Source organism: Manis javanica, chromosome 2, assembly GCF_040802235.1.
Source record: "Manis javanica isolate MJ-LG chromosome 2, MJ_LKY, whole genome shotgun sequence".
In the NCBI taxonomy this organism is placed as follows: Eukaryota; Metazoa; Chordata; class Mammalia; order Pholidota; family Manidae; genus Manis; species Manis javanica.
The window spans coordinates 13686157-13701038 of NC_133157.1; the positions used below are offsets into that span (position 1 = coordinate 13686157).

Sequence of the window (14882 nt, forward strand, 5' to 3'; positions counted from 1 at the left end):
GGTCCTGTTTCTCCATATCCTCGTCAGCATTTGGTGTTGTCAGTGTCAGATTTTGGCTGTTCTAAGAGGTATGTACTGGCAACCTATTTTTTCACAATTTTATATTGTAAGACATTAATGTAATTTCTTAAAGATGTTTAGTGCTCCAACAACTTTACCTATCCCTTATTGTTATTGGTTTAGAATTTAAAAATTTTTGCTGTTATCAATAACACTCTAATGAACATTGTTTACATAAATTTTTATTTACATCTGGTTATTTCCCTTGGATATATTCTGAAAAGTGGAAATAGTAAGTCAAAGAGTACACTTACTATTAAGATTTCCTGGAAAGGTTCTATCGCTTGACATTGCTGTCATCAGTGTGAGGCACTCCTTCACCAGCAACAAGGATTACGAGTCTTTTAAATTCTCACCAAATCAATAGGTTAAAAAAATGGTAAGCTATTGTCTCAACTTGCACATCTGTGAAAACTAAGGTTGAATATATAGTATTTCATGTTTCTTAGCCATTTGCATTTCCCTTTCTGGGGACATTTCTATACATATTATGTATAACATAAAACAACATTTTCTATACATAAATACAAAAAATTTTAAATATAAAAAATTTCTTTGTATATATAGAAACAGCATTTTCTATACATATTATATGGTAATTAACCCCTCCTAACCCGGGTGTGGGTGATTCCTGAGGCAGAGAGCTGGCCTGGACACTTAGGCAAGGTCTTCTAGTTTTTCTCTGTGATTCTCCAGGCAAAGGAGCTGCATCAGCTTTTCTTCCCTGTTGCCAGAGAATCTTTGATAGACCACAGCTTAGGGTCAACCCAGCATTTTTCAGCTCTCATTCGGGGATATCTGGTAGGGCAGCTTTCTGGGAGTTGTCACTCAGTGTTCTTTGCTAAGCAGACTTTGTTAGTAGTGGTCCCCATAATCCTACAGTTATCTGCAGACGATGCCAAATCTTGCATCGAGGCACATTTGATAGGAAGCCAGGCTTAGAAATAGCAGGATCAGAAATAGTCCATGTCAGCACTGCTGTTTCAACTAAACCAGAAAGGGGAAAGTTACCATGTTTTATTGGAATCTGGGAGATTAAGTTATTTTGCTGAGCCACATCTATTACATTATTATGCCTTCTTTTTTCTTCTTACTCCTAAAGCTTTTCTTTCTTAAATTCTGCCCTAGCAGGAGGGTTAAGTTTGGTGTCTACGTGTCGCTTCCTTCAGTATGTGTTCATCAATCTCCTACCATGTGCAGTGCACAGTGGGCACATTAATGGTCTCTGGAGTCTAGAGAAATGCCTGAGCTCTGAACTTGGACAGATTGTGGGTGAGTCCCTTAACCTCTCACAGGCTCAGTTTATTCTTCTTTCAAGTATGGGTGACAGCCCTGCCTTTGGGGAGTAAACATGTTGTGAATGCAAATCTAGCATATGGTGTCTGCCGTATCATAAGACTGTTAAGCTCAATAAACAATTCTTGAGCCACTTCTGTGTATATGACACTGTGCTAGGTGCTGAGTATACAAAGAAGAATCAGATGGGGCCCTTTACAGCATCTCTACTCTCTATAGGAGAAAGTTTTGGCTACTCATCAGCTCTAACAAGGCCCTCTCTGACCCCTGCTGATCTGTGGCCCCTCATTATGTCCTATGGCCCCATAGATCATGGGTGGCTTTGACAGCTCTCTTTAGGGCCCTGAGCCTTAGCGATTCTGGAGCAACAGGGAAATTTTCAGTCAATATTCTGTTACATAGGGTCACAGCTATAATGTTTGTTTTCTCTTTTCTTCTTAACATTGTATCACAAGCATTTCCCCATGATAGCATAGCTGTTAAGGGAAGCACCAGAGCAAGACAGCCTCAGTGTGCTTTCTGGCCCTATCACTTACTGAGTGACCCTGGGCAAGTTGCTTAACCTCTCTATGCCCTAGTTACCTTTTCTGTAAAATAGGGCTAATAATAGTACCTACTTCCTGGGGTTCTTAGGATTAAACAAAATACTTTGTTTGTAGCTCTTAGTTTAATGTCAAGCACACAGTAAGAACTCAGTGATCTATTATTAATAATATTTACTATACTATTTTCAAAGCTACTCTTACAATGATTTTATATGACTAAATTGAACAGAGAAAATAGTAACATTCTCTGCTGTTGCATATTTAAGTTGTTTCTGATTTTTAACTACAAAGTAAAATTCCTAAGGGAAAAAAAACTCACCTTGTGGTTTAGAGAGAAGGGCAGAACAAGAAATTTAAGAATTAAATATCGAGTGAATCAATATGAATACACTTAAATTATCTTTCAAAGTAACTCAGCGTTTTCTATACATATTATATGGTAATTAACCCCTCCTAGAACCCCAGGTGTGGGTGATTCCTGAGGCAGAGAGCTGGCCTGGACCACTTAGGCAAGGTCTAGTCTTTCTCTGTGATTCTCCAGGCAAAGGAGCTGCATCAGCTTTTCTTCCCTGTTGCCAGAGAATCTTTGATACAGCACAGCTTAGGGTCAACCCAACATTTTTCAGCTCTCATTCAGGGATATCTGGTAGGGCACCTGTCAGGCCATGTCACCTGATGGGGAAGTTATGGGACAGAGGTTTCAATAAGGCTCAAAGTTAGCACTGGTATAAATGAAAAATGAACCTGCACAGATTGAGCACCTTCTGTGTGCCAGGCTCTGTTAAAGCATTCCCTTCCTCAGCTTGACTGAGACAGAATTTATTGGCCCCATTTTATAGATGAGGAAAGTGAGGCTCAGAGAGGTAAAATGTTTCCTCCAAGGTTACAGAGCTGGCAGAGTTGTGACCCAGAGCTGTCTGAGTCTAAAGATATGAGCTCTTCCCATGGCACCACAGGATCTCTTCATTTTAATTCAGTTTATCCAGCATGGATGAGCACTCACATACTACCTGTGCTCGGCACTGTGAACAGAGAACAGCCTAATGGGAGAGACAGACACAGAAGTTGGAAGTCATAGTGTCATAGCTGATGCTTGCCTGTGAGAACTAATAAAGCTGTGGGGGGCAGTTCAATTTGTCCTACTGTATATATTTCTGAAAGCTATCCTTAATCCTTTTAGGAAGAGGCAGAGGAGAGACTGATTGACAGATCAAGGCTATAATCAGTGAATAAACAAAGGGCAGTTGGAAAATGGGAGGGAGAGATTAATTCCCATTCAGAGATCCAGGAAAGTCTTTTAGAGAATATGGTATTCTGGTTGAGTTGTGAGGGCTAGGAAGAATCAATAGGAGAATATAGGGATGGGGCATGACCTGTCCACCCCCTTGCCCAAGAGAATAAAAGCAGAATCTTGATTTGTGCTTGATTAAAAAGCAGAATCTTGATTTGTGCTTGAATAAAAGCAGAATCTTGATTGCTACATATTGGTCTGAAACCAGGACACCCACACTCTCCTCTCATTTTGCCCTCCCCCATACATAGATAGACCTACCCCGAAACACCCATAGGTACTCACAAATGCAAACAAATAAAAACCCCATAAAAATATACATAAAACACATACCAGTGCACATGCTGATACTTAAAACACATAACACAAAAATAGATACTATCTCCCCTACTCATAAGTTCACACAGATACATACAATATTCATACACAGACTCACAAAGGTATTTATGCTTTCATATACAAGCACATATATGCTCTCCCCACTCACTACTCACACAGTAGTGCTTTTTAAAATTAACATATACACAGGTTGACAGTCTCAGTCTGTTGTTCTGGTTGGAGGCCAGTGACTAATGGGAAACCATGCACAAAAGCAAGCCTCACGTAGGGGAGGCCAGGAATGGGTTGGTTTTGGGGCTGGGTTTAAGCCCTGTCAGATGACAAACCCGCCCTGCCTGGTTCGCCCTAGAAGCTTACCAAACCGAGGCTGCAAGCAGCACTTGAGCAAGCTCTGGATCCTGGGCGGATGCTATGAGGCTGCGCGCCTCAATTCCAGCTTTATACAGGGTTTAGTGTCACCCAGAGCCAAGCTCTGCTATCAGACCCACCCCAGTCCCTGCAATAGGCAGGCGGCTCTTGGGGACACAGCAGGGCTGTAGCGTGGGACTTGTCCTAACAGAACGCCGAGAGTAGTCAGCATTAAGAGGGGTTTTACTGTGTGCCAGGCGCCAGGGTAAGCCCTTCCAGTACATTACTTAGTTCTTACATCTCTGAGAAAAGGAGGGTGAGTGACAGGCGTCTTATCATCTCCATTTTAGAGGTGAGAAAACTGCTTTCAGGCTACATAATCACTCACTAGGAAACAAGAAGCTAAGGTTCAGTCCTTGCTAATCCCATTCTCTCTGGGGTTTAGGGTAAAGTGCATGCGATCCTTGTCTTCCCTCCGCTGGAAGGTTGCACGTTCGGCTCCTGACGGGTCTCTAGGACCCTCCCTCCTGCCTGGCACAGCGCCTGGCCCACAGCAGGTGCCTGATCAGGACGTGAGTCCAGGTTCGGTGGAGCCCTCAGCAACGCTCAGTTTCCCCATCGCAGAAATGGGAATGGCCGCAAAGACATCGCAGGGCCGAGGTTAGGGACTCTCAGGCAAAAGAGGCAATGCTGACCTCTATATCCTCGCTGCCACCGCCCTCGCCCATCACGGGGGTTCCAGCCCAGTCCCCGCCCGCGCCCAGGTACAGAGCCGGCACCCCATTGTTCAAGAAGGCGGGGAAGCACTCGAGAGAGGTTTCCCCGCCCCGGGTCGCGTTCGTCGCCCAGTGGAGCAGACTACTTGGCTCGGCGTCTGCCGCGAGGGGCGCGTCCTTTGTCTGCTCCGCGGCGCCCTGTGCCCGAGGCCCGCGCCCCGTTACTTGGGCAGACAAAGCCGGCGCTGCCGCGAGCCCGACCGGCAGGAGAGGGGCTCACGCCACCCGCCTCCCGCCTTAGCACCGCCCCCTATCCCAGACGCCCTCTGATTGGTCCGCGGGGCTACAAAGAGGCCGGGAAGCGGTTGGGTCACGTGGCTCAGCGTAACCTCCCATTGGCCAACAAAGCTGCCAATCGGAGAGGGCGGGCTGTCCGCGCACCGCCCGGTAGCTCCCTCCGCGTTGGGGCCCGCCCGCGGGGCCGGCCGCCTGTCACAGGGAGGTGGCAATGGTGCGCCCGGTGGCGGTGGCGGCTGCGACGGCTTCCCTGGTCCGAGTGCAGAGAGGAGAAGATGACTGACCGATCGACTGACTGAATGAATGAATGGCGGAGCCGAGCGCGCCATGAGGAGCCTGCCGAGCCTGGGCGCCCTCGCCCTGTTGTGCTGTGCCGCCGCCTCAGCAGCCTCGGCGGGGAATGTCACCGGCGGCGGCGGGGCCGCAGGGCAGGTGGACGCGTCGCCGGGCCCGGGTCTAGGGGACGAGCCCAGTCACCCTTTCTCTAATGCGACGACTCCCACGGCCCAGGCCCCGAGGACCGGACCTCTGCTCACTACCGTCCACCCATCCCTGGTTGCTTCCTCCTCAGTCCGGTCCCCGGAGCCCACCCCTCCTCAGGCGACGGCCGGATCCTCTCCCACCACCTTTCAGGCGCCACTCGGCTCCTCGCCGGCCACCGCTCCGGCGGTGGAACACACTCCGACCATCCCTCGCGCGACGACCAGACCCCAGCCGACCACCGTCTCCACGACCGCCGGCCCGGCGCCGATCACCTCCGTAGCGCCCACCGTACCGGCGCCCACCACTCAGCTGCTGCCGACTCCCGTTGTTCCCGGCGGCAGCAGCGTCCCGCCCACCCCACCTGCCACCGAGGCCCCTTCTCCTCCTCCTCCAGGTGAGTCCCAGCGCTTCCCTGCGGGCTAGACTCTCCCCAGCGGCCTCCCAGCTTTACCCCTGCCCCCGGCCTCTAGGGTTGGGCTCCTGGCTGGAATTGATCGTTTCTTGCCCAAGTGTTCCCCAGATTTCCACCCCCAAGGGGAGGTCCAACCTTCAGCTGGCCTACCCTCTTCCCCTCGCCTCCCCAGTCTGCAAAGTCTTTTGTACCCCCTGGGCTGTGTTTCTTCGGGTGGGGGGCTACTGCTCTATGGAAGGCATCGCACCTCCTTCCAAACAGGGCTCTCTGGCCTTTGTCAGAGACCCAGCGTGGGCACAAACTTTTTGGTTCTGTTTGCTCGCCCTGCTTCTCTGCCTGGGTTATTTGGGGAAGTTTGAAAGCCAGCACACTATCTCCTTCAACCAATGGGTCAAAAACTGGGTATATGGGATTCTTCTCAAAGCTCTAGTTCCCTTGTTCGTTTCATCTTGTTTATTACACACAAACACGCAGGCACACACACATACCAGATTGCATGTGACAGGTGGAAGAGATTCGGAGAGGATTTCATTTACAAACGGTGGTACAGACCACTTAAGGCCAAAAAGATAAAAAAGCAAACAAAAAACAAACAAAAAAAGCAAACAAAACAAAAACACACAATCCATATTTTCCCTGCACAAAAGTGGATTCAGTAGGTTATTTGGGACAGTTGTGTATCTAGGTTGAACACATCTATAAATTAGGTTAAATCCCTTCCTTGAGCCATTCTTTTATTTCCTCAGTTACAAGGTCAATATGTTTGGCCAAATACACAATTTAAGCAGCGATGTCCATTTCCCTCCTTAAGCTAGAATTTTCAAGTGTGCTGATGGCTGATAAATGCCAATTTCTGTTTGAGTCCACATAGTAAATAAGGTTCTTTCCTGCTTGTTAGAAACGACTCCCATTCTTTTCCCCTTTGGATCTAAAGTATGCCTAGAACTAAACAAATAAAACCTACCCTGGCAAGACATTAGACAAGAGTTTCTGAAGTCCTATGCTTTGAGTTGGGGTGAAGATTTATCCAAACCATTTGTCTACATTAATGGATCTCTGACCTAATTCTTAGGCTCAGTGATTTATTGCAGAGCCAGGTATGGACTTTGGACCATAGTTGAATTTGTAGAGAGTTTTCCCACGTAATTATAAGTCTTAATACAGTCTTGAATTTTGTGTTGGAGCTTGGCATTGATATGAGTAGGAATGTAGATTATTCATCCATAAAAACCTAAATTTGCATCTCTTCCAGGCTCAAAGAGTATGTTAACTAGCTGGATTTTGACTGTAACCCTTTTTGGCCTTGGTGTAGAGAAATCAATGTACTGCTGAGAGACAGGAATCATAGGTTGAGAGTACAGATCCTGGCATCCATTCTTGGGTTTAAATCCTAGCTTTGCCCCTTATTAACTGTATAATCTTGGGCAGGACACTTAATTTCTCTTCAACTGTAAAATGAAGATAATGATAGTACTTACCTCATAGAATTGCTGTGAAGATTAAATAGGTTAATACATCTATAGTGCTTGAACAGTCTGGGACAGAGTAAGCACCATGTGTATGTTAGCTATCCTTATGACTAGAAGTATTTTTGTGGGGTAGAAAGCATTTGAGAAACCTAGTAAGGACTTGCAATGATTTCTATTTGTTGTAGTTAAGTATAATAGAAAAAGGGTGAATTAGATTTTCTAGTTTGAAGCACATGGTAGCATTTAAGTAACAAAATCACATGTTTTGAATGGTTAGTATATGATAAATCTGTGTAACTGATGTTATTTTGTTTTTATTATTTTTGTATTGTTATTTTAAAATCACAAAGGTAACCTTTACTTCCAAAAAATACAACCAGCCAGAAGTCTATAAAGGAAAAAGCCAAAGTCACTCCTTTACTGCCCCGTAGTTCCAGTCAGTCCCTAGGGGTTACTACTGTGCTAACATTTTGCCTGACCTCTTTTGAGGCATTTTTCTGGGCATATATGAACATAACACACAGGGTTTTTAAGAATAGTTTTTAAAAACTCAAAAACAGCCTTATACATACTATTTTGCAACTTGCTGTATCATTTAACTATGTACCATGGACTTTTTTTTCATGTCAGTACCTAAGGTCTACCCTATTCTTTTGTCATAAGAATATATCATGATTTATTTAACTAATCCCTTATTTATGGACACTTACATTGCTTCTGGGCTTCACTTTAAAAAGCACAGAGAAGAATGTGTTCTTCTTAGGTCCACTATATATATGTATTATATAATAATATATATAATATTCTCTAATACCTTGGATGGCGTTTCATAGAATCCAAACCAATTTCAAGTAAAGCTGGATTGATTAATATTTGCCATCTGAACTGTTCAAAGCTTTTAGTAATTTCCATGGACTAAGATATACCTATGTCTCTGGTGGTCTTTGGTTGATAAAAGTTTAGAAGACTGTTGGCAATGCTCCTGTGTTTTAAATTTTCCATGGTTTGTACTTTTTTGTGAATTCTCTGTGGATTGCCTGTGTTTAGTTCTCAGCAGCTGAACTGACTTTGTGGCCTATTGCTAGGTAATCTTAGCTTTACTGTGATATAATCAAGTACAGCCTTTGTATCTGAGAGTGGGTTCTAGTTTACTTCAAACAGTAAAACCTCTCTGACAGAAGGAAAACTTCTAGCTGAATTTGAGAGACTGAGTTTGACTTGCAAAACTGGATTCTCTGGCATTTGGCAAGATGGATTGTACAGGGTATTTGATATTAATGTTCCTATGAGGACTGAGTGCCATTGGTAATATATTATGCTCTTTGGTTTAATAATAATTTTTTTCATGAAGGTCTGGTTGAGAGCTCTTGCCTGTGGCTCTCAGTTAGCGCCCTCTTTTGTTTACAGGGGCACTGAACTGCAAACTGAAACGAATTGCCCAGCAAGCCGGCACTTCCCTCCTATAGACCTGGCAAAACATTGGCCTGATTTGTTGGCTGAGTAGGATATTTTAAGGAGGGCGAAGGGAGAAGCTGTGATGCTAGAGGACAGTAGTTAGCAGCAGTAGGACAGCAAGGTGATGACAAATGTTTGCTTCTTAAAATTGTGGACCTTGGGCTTGGTAGGACTTTAGAAATCACTACCTCCTAATGTGGCCCCACATTTTAAGAATTAGTTGCATAGACTTGGCTGAAATGTTTTTCTGGTTGACACCGACTGGTTCTGGTTCTGCCCTTTGGGGTCATGCTTTGTGCCGTGACAGTTCTTCAGGGATTTGAGGACAGTGATCATGTTCCCTCCGGGTCTGTACTAAATGACTTCAGCTCCCTCAACTGTTTTATGTGACATGGTTTCAAATTCCCTCACTATCCTGGTTACTCCTCTTCTGGACTCTTTCAGACTTTCTGTGTCTCTCCCAGAGTGTGGAGCACAGAGCTGAACATAATAGTCCAGATGTGCTCTGACTAGCTCATAGTAGGGAGGGCAGTTACCTCGTTCTTTCTGGATGCTGTATTACTGTTGATGTAGTTATTTCCTAATCACAGTAGCTTTTTGGCAGCCACGTTATATTGTTGACTCATTGAGTCTGTTAAGAAAAACAAACAAACATTGTACTGGATGAGTCTTTCTTCATTCTGGACTGGGAAATTATTGTTATTTTCTAGAGTATAAACTGAGACATTTGCCAACATGTAGGACTTACTGTGTCAGATTCAATCCATCCTTTTAGATCCCAAGTCTGTCAGCGTACTCCACCCAGTTTATTCACACTCACCTACAGGGTGTTCCTACGGATTCTAAGGACAGGTTAGGGCAGGTTAGTCTGACCTCACAGGGTAAAGTAAATTTACGGATGATAAAACAGTTTGGAAGGGAAGGAATAATAGTTTAGATTAGTTGTCACCAGTCTCTCCCATCTGTGAAGTTCTGTGATGATTTGGTATGCATGATTTGGGGCACATTAATGCCCCCCAAAGAGCCTTAACATTTGTGATCTAAGTTAAGAGAATAGGCTTTGTTTAAGCAAGTCCTAGAATTTCAAGTTTGAAAACTCTATTACAATGTGTAAATAAAGTATGAATGCATTTTATAATTGAAAGGAACATTCTGAGAATGCAGGGCCCTCCTAAATGTATTGGGAATTGTTTTCATCATCTTAAAGTTCTCTGCTGCTAGTTTCAGGGTGTTATTTGCTTGGATTATATAAAAAGATACCATTCATTTTAGGAGATCAAGTTGTTCAGGCTCCAAAGGTGATACATAGCTCCACAGCTCCACATCTTTTATCTAAAACCTGTGACATTGGATATGTTTGACAATTACAATTTTTTTCAAATTTTAGGAAGTTAATAAGTACACCCCAGTGAAGTCTGGGGTAGCATCCAGTAATCAAACACATGAAGATATTACAGCAAAATGCATGTATATTCACACTGAGTAGTATAAATGAAGACTACAAATAGCCTTACATTTGTTCAGGTCAGGTTTTTCTCCCAAATGAATTACAAGGAAAATTTTGGTTTTTGGATCTTCTGCTGTTTAGCATCAGGTCTGTGGGATTGTGGACCACTGTAATAGTAATTGCAGGCACACAGAATACTTACTATGTTTCAGGTACTGTCTAAGCACCCTATGTATATTAACTTATTTAATCTTCATAGCATTTAGGTCCAATCTAATTAGGTACCATTATTGTCTTCATTGTATAGATAAGCAAACTGAGGCTCAGAGAAGCCCAGCTATGGTGGAGCCCAGATTTAGATCCAGTCTTTCTGGCTCCAGAATCCATATTACTGGCATTTGAAGAAATAGTTACATAGAAGAGAAGAGAAGGTAATAATTTTGCTAAAAATATTGGTCCTTGGATACTAATCTGAAAAAATTTTCACTATTCTTTGGCATTTATTCCTTCACTCCACTGTGTACCATTCATTCACCTCCTCAAATTTTCTGTTTTACAACTATGATTTTTAAACTAAAGCTCCGATTCTTCCTTTGCTAGATTCTAATATGGTCTGTGATAGAGAAATTTGTCTGTAGTCTGTTTAGGGCAAGGCCCAGGGACTTCTCAAATTCACTGTATCTTTTTCCTGGATTAAGTGCCTAGCTTTCTGTAGAAATTCTTTAGTCTGATTAGTTTCTGGAAGAGCATAGTTAAACTCCAGAACATTAGTTTAAAATCTTCTGAATTATGTTCCCAAGAAGCCTTCTGGCTAGTTGGAAATTTACATGTTGAAATAATTTGACTAGGTCTTTTATCTTGATTTTTTTAAAAGACCCATAAAATTAAAGTGTGCATTACTTTTCATCTCAACATTTCTAAACATGTATATATTAACTTCCAGACATCCTGGCACCCTTATTAAAAGGATGGCAGAAAAGTATCATAGTGCTGTTTTTACTGATGGGTAAATTATGGGTAGAGAGATTACTACTCTAGGACACTTAGTAAATCAGAAGAGACTAGAAATAAAAGATCTTGTATAACTGAAAGATAGTGTTGGATGATATTTTTAATTATAAGTAGCTTTAATTCATGTCTTTTGTCTTGATTTTGATTTTCATAAGTTTTCTTTAGTATGATATGAAAGTCTTTGTTACTAATGTTGAGATTATAGGCACCTCTTCTGTGGTCACTTAGTCTTTTTTCAAGTATGCATTTTGGTTTATCTGTTTTTCACTGGAAACAACTACCCTAACTACAATGGTAACTTTGAAGGGAGATTTAAACAAATTGTGATGGAAAAGATACTGTCTTGGTATATGTGTGTTGGGACCACAGTAAGTTTACTCAAAATAATTATCCATTTAGATATATCTTTCTAAATACATGTGATGAATTTGTGTCAAAATAATCTCTCTAATAATGCCACTGTTTCACATAAAAATATTGTCAGAAGAAACCTTTCTCTCTTACTTTTTCTTCATTTAAAAATATCTTCTATTCTAGTTGCTCATTTTTTTCACTTTAAACTCCTCTACGTGTTCCATTCACTCCTGTCTCTTATTCCTAGCCCTATCCATTCTTTCATGTTCTTTAAGGAAATAAATTATTCTCTCTATTTAACAGTTCACCACTTTGTCCTCCTTCAGTGCCTCCTCAAAGCCCAGTTCTTCCAAGAAGTCTTTCTGCAGAAACAAAAGATATCCTTGAAGATGTCCTGTTAACAGTGTGCATAGGGTGTAATACTTTGCAGAGTGTTTAACTGTCTTTGAGACTTTGACACATGGATTTGTTTTTAGTCTATTTCATTTAGATTATTAAGCTCATTTTGATAAGAAAATGTTGTAATCTATGTAATATTCAGGACATGGTATTAATTCTGTTTTTGAAAAAAACGAGAAAAGATTCTCTTTTTGCTCTGGGGTCTTATTTATTGCCCAGCTTTCCCCCACCCCCTTCTCCTGAAGAACAATACAGAAAAAACTGTCCTAACAGATATTATCTACCTTGAAAAAAAAAAATCAAATACTTTGAATAAGCAGCAAATTTCTTTTTCTATTTGTAAATGATATGAGCAGTTTTATTGGGTAGGTGGGTTTGGGCTGCATACCAATAGAGAAGGTTAAATTTGGTTGGAAACAATGTTTGATCTTCTGAATGACAGAATTTGCCCTGTAGAAATCTAATTAAAGTTAATAGTAAAAAGACTGCTTCTAATAATTAACAAACGTGCAGTGCTTTATGGTTTACAAGGTGCTCTTAGAATCTCCAAGACTTTGCTGCCTTTATTTTGTTGATTTCTGGGTGTTATGTAAGTGAGAAGCTAACTTCTGTCCTCTGTTGGTACTTTTATTGATGAATATTGACCAAACCTTTACAGGTTTTTCGTGTATTTCACATGTGATATTTTGAATTTCAAACTGTTGTCTTTTAAGTTTATTTTGTTGAATGTAAATCCTTGGTTTAGTAGCCCATATTTACAGGATGGAAAAATGGTATTTGGAGACGAGGATTGCTTCCTGTATATTTTCTTTCCTAGGCACCAAGTGGGACTGAATATTACAGAAAGTACCTAGTGGTAACTGAAAGTAAATAGTGATGTGCATAACAAGGTGAACTACAGAACTTGATTGAGAGGGCTCATGTAAATTTAATTTCTTCAGATTAATATATTATTTACTTCTTTCCTACTGTAGGAAACTGTTTGGAATTATCTTAATATACCATTACAGTTGTATTGCCTCAAATCATTGTGTTAGTAGCAAAGAGACTTTGTACTGTCTCACGTCTCATTTCCTCATTTCCAACCTAATATTTAACACTTTGGCAGGAGAAGTAACTAACATTAATTCAGCACATATTATATGCCTAGTTACCCATCAGGATTTTCCTTTGCATACATCATGTTATTTACTTCTTAAACAATGTAGTAGTTAAATATTCTTATTCTTACTTTACAGATGGCAAATACTGAGATTCAGAAAGATAAAGTCGCTTGCTTAAACCTATCAAACCTCTCTATGAGGACAGGGACTTTCTGTTTGTTTTATTCACAGTTGTATCCCAGTGTCTGGCCTACAACAGCTTCTCAATAAATATTTAATGACTGAATGAGTGAAGCTACACTATACATGCAGTGTATTCTTGAGGAAAATAATGTAATTCCATGGCTTATTTCCTTAGTTTAGAAATGATCTTTCCTCCTCCTTTTCCCTTTAACTCATAGGAATAGTATGAGAACCTACTTAGGGCAAGTAGAGTTATTTGAGATATAGCAAATCACATTAATTATTCATTTTTTGTTGTTGTTACCTAAGTTTGTCCCTACTACTTTCTTAGTTAAAGAAAGAACAGTAATAGACAAATGATTATCTGATGACTTTTGTATGGAGAGCAGCTAAGTTGGAAAAGCCAAGCATTTGTTCACAAAACACGAGACCCTAAGTTCTTAGCTCTTTTACCAGTTCTGTGATCTTGGGCAGGTAATTCCATCTGTAAAATGAGAGGCTTAGACAGATTTGTGGTTTTTAAACTGCATTATCTGTGACCTAGGGTTCCTTGGATGTGTTTGGGAGCCATATGGGGTCTGAGAAGGCCAAGTGGATCTACTTTGGTGCCTAAGCCCCAAGCCCTTGCTTCTCGCTGCTACATCACCACATTTGGCTCTGCTCTTGTCTGGTTTATAAACTGGGTTTGTTTCGGTAAAGATTTTTGAAATAGGAGTTCTTGTGCTTTAAAATTCTATTATAAAGAAATTATGGTAACCTGTGAACTATTATGCAGCCATTAAAATGCTTACATTATGTTTAGTAGCAATATACATAGAGAAATATACCAAAATCTAAGTGGCTAAAGCTAAGTAATGGGATTATGGGTAATTTGAACCACTCTTTGTTTTTCCAAATTTCCCTAAGTTTTTTTTAAATGAATATATCCAATTTCAGTTTTACAGTTATAAAAATAAATTAATTAAATTAAAAATGAATCAAAAGTTATGATAAGCTTGGCAGCAAGCCTTTATATGAAATCAAGTCAATTGATACTACCTGGGGCCACTTTTCTATAATTTCTACCACTGACTCAGCAAGTTTGATCTGCATCAGAGATATTTGCTTAGTCTCAGTTGTGGTTCAGAAGAAAAGAGATTGCTAAAGATACTACCCAAGAAAGGAAAGTTTCTGAGGCCTGACAAATCTTAAACATAGGGTAGGAATGACATTTCTAAGATTTGGTACCTTTAGGGGAGGTTTAATTGAGATCTTAGCAGAGACTGAAAACAGAGCTGCTTCTTTATCCATTTCATTCTCTCTAGGGAATTTAAAACATGCACTTAAAATTGATTAAAGTAGCTTATTGAAATAGATCTTTTTAAATTGTGCAAAATTTAAATTCATGGCATTGTTCACAGCTTTTACCAATAGAAGATCTTTGATTATTTCTTCCTTTAAAGAATTAGAGGTCCCCAAAGTTTGGTTTCAGTCTGTCCATATGTTTTGCAATAAATTCAGATGGGATTGCTTTTATATTGGTAATATAACAGCTGTTCTATATGATATCCTTGCCAGGGAGACAACTAAGCTCTGAAGGAAGGGGAAATTTATTCAGTTGGAAAAAAATGTATTCTTTGTAGTCACAGGAAAAACGATAAGAAATAGTAATGCTTTCAATGAGGGATGTTAAGT

At 41.1% G+C, this 14882-nt stretch overlaps 1 protein-coding gene across 2 annotated transcripts in view; it reads left to right on the forward strand.

Moving 5' to 3' along the window:
- Positions 1-5030: 5030 nt before the first annotated feature.
- Positions 5031-14882, forward strand: part of MEGF9 (multiple EGF like domains 9) — an 88639-nt gene continuing 78787 nt past the window's right edge. The window contains exon 1 of one of the 2 annotated variants that reach the window (XM_017650577.3): positions 5031-5769. In XM_017650577.3, coding sequence (XP_017506066.3) covers positions 5196-5769 — 574 coding nt within the window. In that variant the 5' untranslated portion in view covers positions 5031-5195. The remainder of the gene's footprint in view (positions 5770-14882) is intronic. The other variant, XM_017650576.3, reaches the window with a different exon arrangement.